Source organism: Cylas formicarius, unplaced genomic scaffold (genome assembly GCF_029955315.1).
Source record: "Cylas formicarius isolate icCylForm1 unplaced genomic scaffold, icCylForm1.1 PGA_scaffold_1__22_contigs__length_36826433, whole genome shotgun sequence".
NCBI lineage: Eukaryota > Metazoa > Arthropoda > Insecta > Coleoptera > Brentidae > Cylas > Cylas formicarius.
The window spans coordinates 33,078,802-33,091,261 of NW_026844264.1; the positions used below are offsets into that span (position 1 = coordinate 33,078,802).

Below are 12,460 nucleotides of genomic sequence, written 5' to 3' on the forward strand. Positions count from 1 at the left end.
TAAATGATGATATGTTTGATAATTTTACTATATCCGTATGACCCCCACATACACACCAGTGGCGTGCAAAATAGTTTCGGATAAGTAGGCACAGACGCAATGACGTGCAAAAGTGGTTTACGCGGCGAAAAAAAAACATAGTGCAAAGTGTACCTTTTGCTTTATTTTATAGTCACAGGAGATACATATACATATGTAAATATTTACAAAACTTGCACTAAAAGGTTGCGTTTAAACCTTTACGATTTATAAAACTAAACCTACTTTATTTACACCTTATATTATACGTAATTTATATATTTCAAACAATGTTCCTTTCCACAATTAATATAAAAAAACTTAAGGTATTGGCATTGGGTATGGCGTTTTAAATGCAAAATCTAAGAACCACTAGAAATTTATCGTTCAATTCTAACCACCTACCGCACTTGCGGGTAATACTACTTACACTTTTTACATGAGATTGCTTCGAACCGCTCAAGCCTGTAGAAAACTAATCTCTAACAGCCGGATCCTGCTGCCTGGCGTGGTTATCTATATACTCGTCAGGATCGTCTGCGGTAAAAAACCGACAGTTTGCTTCATTGCTTTGAAATAAAGGTTTTTAAACTCGTAAAGTAGATTTACTCCATTAAAAAAAAAAAATCCCAAATCTTAAAGGTGGACGTTTCAATTTCAATAGTCTTTTTAGCTTTTATAAGTTAAATTGAAACAAATTCCCTAGCTAATACTTGGCTTAAAACTAAAGAATAGCTAAGTATGTAAAGATTAAACTTTCATAATTATTTTATATGTAATAAGGCGTTAAAATTATTAGTTCTTTTTAAAAGAAGTTTTTATTAGTAACCATTGCTAACTAATTGTTATTTGTTGTTGTTCTAATCAATAAAAAGAAATAAATTAATTAAATTGGAGTCACTTTTTAGGCATATTATAAGTATTAGTAGTTGATTAGTTTTAAGTTAATAGCAACTAGTTGAAAGTCGGACCAATAAATAAAAAAAACTAAAAGCGTTATATTGGTAGTTAAAATGTGTAACTCACCATCGACTTCTTCCTCGCGCTGCAGGTCCTTGTACTCCTGGTCCTGCTTCCCAATCTTCCCGTCGGATTGCTTGCCGAACGTGTTCCCTGGCCCTTCGACGCCGTCCTTCGGGTGTTTGTCGTCTGGCCCTTGAGCGGGCGCGTCGTACACCTCGTGAGCGCCATTGTCCTTTTCGCCGTCCTCTGCAAAACCTACGTTGACCTTCATTCGACCTTGACCCAAGTTAAAATGCGACTACCTTTGTCCGCGCCATTCTTTTTCCTCTCTTTCGACAGTTCCGGCTGCTCATTTTGGTTTTCCCTATTTTCCGGTACCATCGGCACCCCCAGGGGAAATTTGAGCTGAGCTTTTTGCACTGTTTCCGGAGTGACCCCGGGCAACATTAGGGGCTTCGCCCCGCTCATGCTGACCGACGATTTCGCGCTCGCTTTCGTCGAACTGCTCGGAGCGCCCAACTTGCTTTTGCCATTTTCCAACACTTTGTGGGGTTCCATTTGAGGTTCGGGCAAAGTGTCAGGGGAACCGCATTTTTTCTTTTAAAAAAATTTAGGTACACGCCTATCGGACACCGACGATTGTGCCGCTCACCTGCAAGTCGTCAAATCGGTCTTGGAGGTCGTGGTTCTTGCTCATCAGCTCGTTGAGCACTTTTTGTTGCTCGTTGCCTGGTTCTTCAAGCTTCAATTTTTGCACTTCCAGCTCCAACTCCACATATTGCGTCTTGAGCGCCTCTTTTGCCCCTTCCACCTTCCGGAGCTCCTCCTTGAGCTCTTTCAGCTTCGACTGCAGGCTGTTTATTTCGTCCAGCTGCTTCTGTTGAATTTTGCCGCTCGCCTCTTTAAAGTCCTCGTGCTCAGTCTAAGTTACATATTATTATTCAATAAAAAGAAAGGTCCATTTCCGATTATTTCAAAAATATACAACTCGTTAGTTATTTTTACACTAATGGCAGAATTTGACAAAAACGAAATCATCACTTAGTTGGCCATACCTTGAGTAAATTGTAATGTTGTTGCAGCGAATTGTACTTCAGCAATGCGTCATTGGAGACCTTCTCGCTTTTCGATTTCTCCTCGTTTATCACGTCCTCGAGGTTTTTCTTGCTGTACTGATGTTCCGCCTTTTCGTTCTTCAAGCTCTTCTCCAGTTTCTGTTTGTAGTCGGATATGACTGAAAAAAATTATAAAATCTCTCGCGCTTCGAATCCACCTAACCGACCTTGCAGTTGCGTCGACAAATTCTCCTGCTGCTGGTGGCATATTTCGTTGGATTTTTTAATCTCGTCCAACTGAGAGAGGGTGTTGTTGTAACACGCTATCAGGCCGGTTATAATTAGTATACCGCACACATACAAGAAGATTTTCGCCTTTGTTCCTCGAATGACCCGCGAGGAGGACATTCTGTTAGATACCGAGATGTCTTCGGGCAGAGAAAGCCCGCAAATTCTTTTTCTTTTCGTCTACGCTAATCATGCGGTCATATTTTTTATATCCACTACCTTTCACTTCGACGTTAATTTGTTGACATTTTGCGATGCATACGAATTGGTTAGTTTGAAAGGTTGGAATGGATTGGTTTACTTCTATGGCCATGTCTACAATAGGTCATTCGGCCAGCTTACGACAAGTGAAACATAATACAAAACTGAAGAATGCCTTCCTAAAAGAAGGGTCTGGACCAATCCATCATCCTCCAGGTTGAATAACATATACAAAAACTGAAAGAATTTCTAAATAAATTGTCACAAAATGACGACCTATTCTTCAAACGTCTCCCGCAATTATCTTATTCGGGATATCCGATCCCATCCGACCTGGTTACCAGCGTGAATATAAGATATTCCGGAAACCGTGTTAACATACACATCATGGAATAACATCACAAATCCGTGTACATCCGCGTGAGACGAACACTATTTCCCAGACTTATAGGCACTGCGCCTTTATCACTTCAGATAACAAATATACACAACAAAATTTTCTTTAAACGACATTAATTTCAACCGATTTCTACAGAGTTTTGGAACCGGACAGGAGTAATGTCCGCCATGTGCAATGGTTCCATCCAAAGTCTCAGTTTGAAAGGTTAAGATCTACAAGCACAATGATACGTTTCACAATTGCTATTGGGCACAACTGCTAGGATCATTTGCCCTTTGCCGACTTCCGTCAAGGATTTTCACTTTTGGTCATAGACCAACACGTACAAATAAGAAGTATAACCAATATTTGCTAAGCTAGCAAAAAACAATTTTGACAGATACTAAAAAAACCGGCAGCCCCCCGCTTCTACCGAGGACCATCCGGCCTTCATACTGCCGCGAACGGTTATAACAGCGGGGCCGGCCGAACTTAAACACTTAAAAACGAACACCAAACACTGCCGAAACAGACGTATACAACGGATTCTGCTAGGAGAGAACAGAGGTTAAACCGCGGCGTGCATTGCTCCACCACAGAATCAATTCAATTCAATTGCGTTTCACAAAAAAATGTTGGGCTCGAATGCTAGGATCATTCGCCCATTGCCGACTTCCGTCGAGGATTTTCGCTTCTGGTCAATGACCACCACGTACAAAGAAGAAAAATAACCAATAATTTGCTCAGCTAGCAAAAAACGATTCTGACCGATACCAAAAAAAAGCGGCTTCCCCCCGCTTCCACCCTCCGGGCCCATCCGGCCTCCATACCGGCGTGAACAGGGAAAAACAGTCCAGACAGTGGTAACCGATATCAAACTTTTGAGGACGAATACAAGGGATTCTGTCGGGAGCGAACGGAGGTTAAACCGCCGCGTGCAATGCTCCACCACAGAATCCCACCACAGAATCAGGTTAAGATCTCGGAATGTCTCTTCTTTTTTGGATATGAGCAACGATAGGTAGTACTGGGTTGACGAAGGCAACATTATAAAAGAATTGGTATCTTATATTCATTAAAATAACAAGCATTCCAAATAGATTTGTGAAATTTTTCTTTTTTTTCAAATACCAGTTTACTTTCTTTGTTAGTCCATTGATCAGGCGAACTACCGTCGTGCCAATGGCTCAGTTGTCAGTAAGCATCGTTTTGAGCGTCATCTCTCGGGCGACAGCTGACATAACACATCGCAGAAATGTAAATATAGAGCTATGTTGTTCGTGGTCTCGCCGCCGCTCACCAGATGTGGCAACCAGCACGTACCTTTTTGAACTTTGCATTTATCGGTTGTATTTACAAATTAGTTATACTCTTTGTTCGCTTCCAAATAATGAGCGTTGCGCTCTGTAAAATGTATAAATCGCCGTATGGCGGTGCAGGGAATTCGAAGGCGCGAACCTTCGGGAAAAGACGAATCTGTCATCCGGCGGAACAGAGAGAAACGGACATTTTTAATTATCGAGTTGTTACTTGAGCTTTCGGGACGGGAAGTAGCGCCCACGGTATCATTCATCATTCCGTTCGCAGATCATTTATTAAATTAGTCCTACGCCGGCGATAGTCGGGCATACTGTGACAGCCAGCCAATTAGGTCACTTTTGATGCATCGCAGTCCGGATTTTAAGGCCCTCCATAGACGCTGATTGATAAGCCAGAGTTGAATTCCGTTGCGATCGTAGTCCTTTCGACGGTTGTTCGCGTTACTTATTATAGCATCGATCGCGAAAGTTCAAAATAATGAGGCAACTAACTCTTAATAATGTAGGAATTTATGAGCTTAACTTATATTTTTATAACATTCCACGGAACATTTATTTATAATCTCTGCCATGGAACTAATTCTTCGGTTTTTTATTTATTGTCGCCACAGCGGGACATCTAATCATGGGTTCGGGTAGAACATTAAAACTGCGTTATTATCAGTTTTAATTTATCTGCTTTTAGAATTTCGATCTACTTGGTTGCACATTGCGTTTTATTTAAAAAAAGGAATCCAAGTATGTCATGTCATGTCATGTCATTAGAAAATACCTCAGATCCAGGCTGTCGGTTCCATCAAACTTTGTCGAAATCAATAACTTGATTTTGACCGAAGAAAATATGAAAAATAAAGGACCACGAATTGAAAATGGTAAGTTGCAGGATCCTACCATGAAATTTTGTCAGAAATTTGTGACAGAAACCATTTTCCTCTCGGGCAGCGCATTTTTCAAACGAAAAATTTGTGAGCCGCCCTGTATATCCGAGGTTTTTGAGATCATGCAAGTGAAAATGGCGGTATTTGTAGCGTTTTTACCTGTCGTTTAGCTTCAGCCTACATACCCATATATAGTTCGATTGTTAGCTACTCTTGCCTTGTTCAAACGCGGCATTCTTATACGGGAAAAGCGTAAACTAAGCCGAGAGTAAACAGGTGAAATTATTTATGAGCGAGTTTAAAAAAAAAGAGAGGAGACGATTACATCGTTACTTTTTGGGAAAGGAATTCTATCTAACGTAGGGCAAAGTTTTTAACCTTTTGAAAGTTTTTTTTTTGTACGCATAGGTTCTCCCTTTGATGATAAATTTGAAGATACCGTCTTGATTAAATTCACAGAAAAAATGATTAATCTTTAAACAACCCCCCAGGCTGCCCTGTCAAGATACTTTTGTAAAGTATAAAATATTAACAGTGCCTTGTAATAAAGACTCCTATAAAAAACACACCGTATAGACGATAGTGATCAGGATATTGCCTTTATCACAGCAAAGTTGTTCCTATCTTGGATGAACTGAAAATGAAGCTGGAAGAAGATGAAACCAACATAAATATAAACCGTGCCACACTTTATAGAGTTGTTTGTAACATGGGATTTAAGTACCGAAAAATAGAAAAAAAGGCAAGCAGTAATGGAATCACACATATTACGCACTTGGAGATTTAATTACCTTCATAATAATAGATAATAGATCCATAATTAACTTTGATGAAGCATGGTTCGATACAGCACTAGATTTAGACATTTTGAATAAAAATGTAATGTAATGTTTTTTCTTGGTGTAATTTAATAAGATTATACTCACCTAAATAAACAAAAAAATTATATTATTACCAAAATCGTTGAGAGACCGTCCCTAATGTTCTGTCCTTTAATACCTACCGGGCCCGGCAGGTAACTTGCATAATTGCTTGTAAATGCCAGCACGATAAAGATTGAGACAGACTATACCTCCAAGGAAGATTGTCTAGTATTTTAAAGATTTCATCAATATGTTTGTACTGTTGCTAGGAAGGTATGGGAAAAATTTGAGTCTATTGTATTGTTTATACACATAATTTTGTGTATCTTTATAATATTTTAAAATGTACTTTTTCTCCTGACGAAACATCCATTGCAGGATTTGAGAATAAAATTATTTATTCAATTGAAAAACATTGTTTTGTATAACGTAGTATAACGAAACATAACCTAAAAATATCACCGTCCCCTACAATTTTTCGCAGCGACACCGCGTATATTAACCTCCTCTACCTTGAGATTTCAAGAGGTGCATCTTCGCTTTGCAAAAGTACTCTCGACGAAGGTGAAAACTTAGACACGCGCGTCAGGTGCCATCTGCTACGACTAACCGCCATGATTGTTGTATAACAATCGCACTTTCACGCTCGGTCGCCTGATGGCGTCCGATCGCCGCCATGTCGCTTTCTTTTATTTTAATCGGAGCCTTAGATTTATCTGCGTTCGAGTGTCGAAACTACCCTAGAGGTCAACTTCAAACCCAATTAGTTTGCTAGTGGCGAAAAAGTAAAATATTTTGTATCAGCTTATTGCATAAACATGCAAAAATGTTTATGCAGGGAATACCGAATTTGTAATGGATGTATAGAAACAAAGGAGTCTGCGAATAAAAAAAAACTCTATGACTTGGATTTTATTAAACTGGTTGTATGAAAGGGGTGCGATAAATCAGACTTGAAATGCATATCCGCCAATTTGCTGATGTCCAACCACCTTGACAACAGAATTATTAATTCTTAATAGACACGGCCTGCTACAATAAGAAACAATTATAAAGATTTCAAAAATACACCTCAGAGTTTACGTACTTCTATTTTTTGAAGTGTTTTAGCAAAACAGATAGACAATTACTCAAGTAAGAAATAATGATAATAATTGTGTACATTTCCTGTGTAATTGATTATTGGCCCAGAGATAGATAGTTTTATTTGACTGAAATACAATTCATAGTGTATGTTTACAGCACGTCTAAGAACAATAGTACAATACAATATATATATATATATATATATATATATATATATATATATATATATATATATATATATATATATATATATATATATATATATATATATATATATATATATATATATATATATATATATATATATATATATTCTCCAAATTCTCTTGGGTATTCGGTCTCTCAAAAAAAATTTCGATCTTTTTAAAATATTCTTATTTTGAATAAGTGACATATATAACAATTAATGACATTTGACATTGCGTTAATATATTACGTATTTAAAATAAACATAATTTGTCAGCAAATATTTTCTGCGGATTGGAATGGCATGCAAAGCGGATACGGATGTTTTTTATTAGCAAATATATTGGATAATTTAATTTTGTTAGTTTAAAATTGAATGATATGAGGCCTCTAGAATCGGTTTTGTAATTAATTGATTACTTAACTTTCGTAAAGTTATCTTTTTTTGGTGTTGAGTTCTCTTCTTTTTGAAAATTAAATGTGTGTTTGGTGTTGTCACAATGGGTATGAAGAGCTGTTTTATTTCTTTTTGTCATACTTATGTCAGTTGATATACACTGTCGCAATGAGAGATTCCATATACTATATTACTTCTTTTCTCAACTGAAATTTTTGCTTTGAGGATTTTGATGTTGGTTTTTCTTTAGGTTATTATAAAATTTGTTGGTACGTTTACTAAATATATTATTAAGTTTTTGGGATAATTAATTTCTAGAAGTGCGCGTTTTGCTTTTTCAATTCCGTCTGGTCTATATTCTGGATCGGATAATATTATTACTCTGCCTGCGAGACCTATTATGACTCATTTTTTTGAGCTAGGGGATGATTAGATTTAAAATTTAGATAAGTAATGATTTTGTTTGCTTAGTATACAAAGTTGTTCTTATTTCATTTTGTATGTGATGTAGGGATAAATTCAAAAAATTTATAGTATTTTTAGTAAAAATCTGTTTTTCTTTTTGGAACTGCAGTTATGATGTCGTAGTCATATCGATAAAAAAAAAGGTAAATTGAATTCAATATTTTTAAGAATATTTTCTTCTAGATACTCCCTAACAAGTTGTGCTACTATGCTTAAAATTGACATACCCATTGAACAACCTTCGACTTGTGTATAGAACATATTTTTGTATTGAAAAAATGTGGATTTGAGAGTAAAAATTCATCTATAGGAATATCTGTGTGTAGTTTAATTTTATCCCATTTTGTTTTAATAACTTGTGTGATAAGTTCGAAGGGTATGTTGGTATACTATGGCACACATCAATCGAAACTGGAACATAGTCATCTGGTATTTTCAAATTTTTAATTTTTTATTTAAAGTCTATCGAGACTTTGATGTCAAATTTATTTTGATTTCCTATGTTTTTTAAAATATTTTTTAAATATTTAGACAATTTTTCTGTTAGTGATTGTATACAGGATACGCTAGGTCTTAATGGGATGTTGGGTTTGTGCAGTTTGGGTACATTCGTGTTGGCAAAGCATTATTACTTTTCAATTCTTTTGCAGTATGTGTTGAATTAAGAAATTGATTTTCCCAATTTCACAATGCAATCGTTAAAAACATCATAGCATATAGCTTTGAAGTATGCCCTCTGAAAGAAAACATTAGTCCACAGAATACCAAACGATACGATAAGACGCAGCATGGAAATAAAACACGATATTATCGATGAAATTAGAACTCGGCAGCTGATATGGTATCGACACGTACAGAGAATGCCACAACATCGAATCCCAAAAAAAAATTAGATTGGAACCCTCAAGGAAGAAGGAAACGAGGCTGCCCACGCAAGAGCTGGAGAGAGGGATAGATTGGAATGGAGATTAGGAATCGGAATACGTCGAATGTTGTCACCCCATGTATTTATTTATGTAATTATTATTAATTTCATCATTATTATTAACTTTTATTATTATTATTATTAAATGGTTTTAATTGTTGACTTTACCCGCTGGAAGGAGAAGAAATGAAGCGATATAGTGAAAGTCATCTGACCCCTCGTTCGATTGAATATTCCTCCGATTTCGAACGACCGGATGATCTTAACCTTGAGGTAGGGGCCGAACTTGCCCTGATGTTATAAAGCCAAGTACGGGGATCCGCTTTTCGTAGTTCAAGGAAAGTGTTTTGTGACACGATGCGTTCGTACCAGGTGGGTCAAGGCGTGACGGCTTCCGCATCTTTTTCTCGCGATGAAACGGCCATTTTCTGAAGTCGCTTTTTGGGTTTCATTTTCAGTTTTTGTTCGGATGGTTCGCAATGGTATCAGCTACTCCTTATCAGCCCGATCTGCACGGCTACGCCCCTGGATATGACGTGAGTGTGAAAATTTGCGAAAACTGAAAAAAGTATAGCGAAAAAGTAAGGTTAACTTCTAGCATTCTTTTTTTACGCTGCCGGAATTATACCGGGTGCTTCGCAATTCCGTCCAAAGATTTTAAGGGCGCACTTACCAGGCAAGAATTCTTTTATGTATTATTTTTTGTTTTTTATCGATGCTTTCTTGGTCTCTACCTACTGGCGTCTTCGAAATAATTGTTTAAAAAATAATTACCATTAATTACTTTTAATTAAATGTTTGCAAATAACGCGTTCTGTAGATAATAAAAAGACAAAAATTTCATTTTGACTTTTGTCAAAATTAAGTGCTAATTTGATATATGTTCTTAAAAAAAACTTATATGCTGTCAAAAATAACAATATATTACCCATTTAAACGAAACCTTGGTTACACAAAATAGGAATACTTTGTTAATTGATTTATTTGTGTTTGTTGTTTATTTCTTGAAAAATAATTGTATTTCAATGTTTTTCTCACTTAAAATTGCATTAAGCTTTATTTTTCATCTGTTCCCGAGCAATGTGTTTTCAAATTGTTTTTAATTTTCTATTTCAGTAAAAAAAATGACACACATACGAAATTCATTTCTCAGTGCGTCAAAATTTAAAAAAAAACAAATCAAAAATTTATCATTTGTATTTCTGAATTTTCTACTATTTGCATTATTCTTTTTCTTTATTTTTATAATAACAATATCCTCTTGAATTGCCAAACTGAGCAAAACTAACTATCCTAGGAGCGACATAATCTTTTTAGTTCACATAGGCTATTTTTTACCATTCTTTCTTCATATAATATTTTGAACTACTTTTATATCCTTCCATTTCTATCTATACTTGCCTAAGGTGACAGCATATATGAAAATCGTTTTAGATTTAGGTATGTATGTATGTATATGGGTATATTAATTGTTGAAAGTTGAAGAATTTCAAAGCGAATTCAAATTCATAAGTTTACAAACCAATGAGGTAATGAAATTTATTTCTCGACGAAATATAGATTATAAGTTTTCCTAATTGTAACTGTATTATTTTTTACAATTTTTGCAAAATTCAAGAAAAAAATATTTATAGGCTATATCATTGTTTCTCATTCTTTCTTCATATACTTTTGCGAAGCACTCATTGCACTCGTATTGGATGATTTTTAGAATAAAAGAGAACTACATTTCATGACCTTTATTTAAACAGCTTTATGAGCTTTATACATAAGCCCGCGAGTCCGGCATTAAGACCGTAGAATAGCAACACTTATTACATACAAAAATATAATATATATACTAATATCTTACATCAATCTAAGGTGACATAACCTATACAAAACGGGTTTTCATGTAAAAAATAAAATAAACACAAGGAATTATCAATTATACTTCTATCTGTTTCCTACTGCCAATCGTAATATGTTTTGTCTTTTCTTCTTTTACCCTTTCAACATGCATTTGAATTTCTAAATTAACCAACCTAAGGTGACATAACCTATAAAAAACGCGTTTTCATTCAAAAATTAAAAGAAAAACAAAAAATTATCAATTACACTTCTTCTTTTACTTGTTCAACAGCAACCGGCTTTCGAATTTCTCAACTAACCAAAACCAAAAATGCGTTTTTACTCAAAAATGTAATAAACAAAAATGCTTCCGTAGAGACCGTCAGATTACAGCTTCAGCTACGGCGTAAAAGACCCGACCACCGGTGACGTCAAGCACCAATGGGAGAAGAGCGAAAACGGACACGTCAAAGGCCAGTACTCCCTGCTGGAGGCTGACGGTTCCGTCAGGACGGTAGACTATACGGCCGACTCCAAAAGCGGCTTCAACGCCATAGTGAAACACTCGGGTCATTTCCGACACCCTACACCCTACTCTGGTAAATCTGCTTCGAGCCACAGCCACCTCGTCAAAGAAGCTCAACGAGAAGAGCCTGATATCGAGTACAAGTATCTCGGAGAACACCAAGAGTACCAACTGCAAGACCCCGAAGTGTTGAAGAACCACGCTACTGAGTTTATAGCTCAGGAGGAGGTCGCTCAGGAGTCTCAGAGGTCGACGGTCAAGTCTCCGAACGCGTGGACCAAAGGAAGCTACGAGAGCGCCCATCAGCAGCTTCCGGTGGATCTCACGTTCCTCAAGAAGGAAATCGTGCCCGTGGATGTGAGCCTAGTGAAGCCTATCGAGATAAACCTCAATAGAGGAGAGTCGAGAGACGTCCACAAACCCTACGACGAATTGTCAGAAGCTGAGCTCAGGAAATACCTGTCCAATTACTATGCCGATGGAGGAGCTGACGGGTTGCTGACAAAGCCGATAATGGAGAAAGGTTTCAAGCCTTTGAAGGCTGAGGGTGGAGGGGAGAGGGTGATCCCTCAGACGTACGTGTCGAATAAGAAGCCGAACACGACACCAGGGCTTGGGCAGTACTCGAGCCTGAGGAAATCACCCAACAGCTACGGGCGTCCAAGTAAGCACCAGAATCGCAGGCTGATGGGCAGGAACCTGAAGGTGTACCACGGCAGAAACAACGACAGCTACACTTACGCCAAACAGTACAAGTTTGGGTGAAGAACCACGTGAAAATCAGACGTTAGTTTTACTCACCCTAATTTAATTATTTAAGAGTGTTTTAGTGTAAATAAATGTCGATTTGTTGTTATTGCGACTTCGTTCTTTCACTCGCGTGCGTTGTGCAACCTCCCAAAGCTCAGGGTCGAAATTTAAAAAAACAAAAAATACAAGTGATTTTGGGTAGTGCGACAGATTTATTCGACTGCCATTTATCTAATCTCTCATTTACCTCGTTGGATATTATTTAAGATTTGAAAACACAAAGTTATCATTTGACAAAATGGAATGTGAGTCAAAACTGGCTTGTGGCGTG

General features: G+C 37.0%; 2 protein-coding genes across 5 annotated transcripts; one reads left to right on the forward strand and one right to left on the reverse strand.

Annotated features, from left to right (window-relative positions):
• Positions 1-126: 126 nt before the first annotated feature.
• LOC132696483 (rho-associated protein kinase 2-like) lies at positions 127-2,593 on the reverse strand. 4 transcript variants are annotated; one of them, XR_009618038.1, is made up of 7 exons: positions 2,264-2,593; positions 2,037-2,215; positions 1,634-1,903; positions 1,284-1,578; positions 1,045-1,227; positions 449-587; positions 127-390 (listed from the first exon to the last, which is right to left on the reverse strand). XR_009618038.1 is itself a non-coding variant. In XM_060661323.1 (7 exons), exons 1-6 carry the CDS (start codon positions 2,442-2,444, stop codon positions 494-496), a joined length of 1,170 nt encoding a protein of 389 aa, XP_060517306.1. In that variant the 5' UTR covers positions 2,445-2,592; the 3' UTR covers positions 127-390; positions 449-493. The 4 variants fall into 4 exon arrangements, 3 of the variants coding, with proteins under 3 accessions (XP_060517306.1, XP_060517307.1, XP_060517305.1); XM_060661323.1 differs by having other exon boundaries at positions 449-555; positions 2,264-2,592; XM_060661324.1 differs by having other exon boundaries at positions 127-587.
• A 6,229-nt stretch (positions 2,594-8,822) lies between these two features.
• LOC132696425 (uncharacterized) lies at positions 8,823-12,233 on the forward strand. Its single transcript, XM_060661238.1, has 4 exons — positions 8,823-9,114; positions 9,202-9,395; positions 9,482-9,559; positions 11,230-12,233. Exons 2-4 carry the CDS (start codon positions 9,381-9,383, stop codon positions 12,142-12,144), a joined length of 1,008 nt encoding a protein of 335 aa, XP_060517221.1. The 5' UTR covers positions 8,823-9,114; positions 9,202-9,380; the 3' UTR covers positions 12,145-12,233.
• Positions 12,234-12,460: the final 227 nt, after the last annotated feature.

Excerpts from the sequence above, each read along its gene's own strand:
- LOC132696483 (XM_060661323.1), bottom strand. The coding sequence starts at position 2,444 with ATGTCCTCCTCGCGGGTCATTCGAGGAACAAAGGCGAAAATCTTCTTG. Across the intron at positions 1,904-2,036 it reads AACATTACAATTTACTCAAG|ACTGAGCACGAGGACTTTAA; the intron begins GTATGGCCAACT and ends TATGTAACTTAG. Across the intron at positions 556-1,044 it reads GCGCGAGGAAGAAGTCGATG|ACGATCCTGACGAGTATATA; the intron begins GTGAGTTACACA and ends TTTTTACCGCAG.
- LOC132696425 (XM_060661238.1), top strand. Across the intron at positions 9,560-11,229 it reads GCTACGCCCCTGGATATGAC|AGACCGTCAGATTACAGCTT; the intron begins GTGAGTGTGAAA and ends ATGCTTCCGTAG.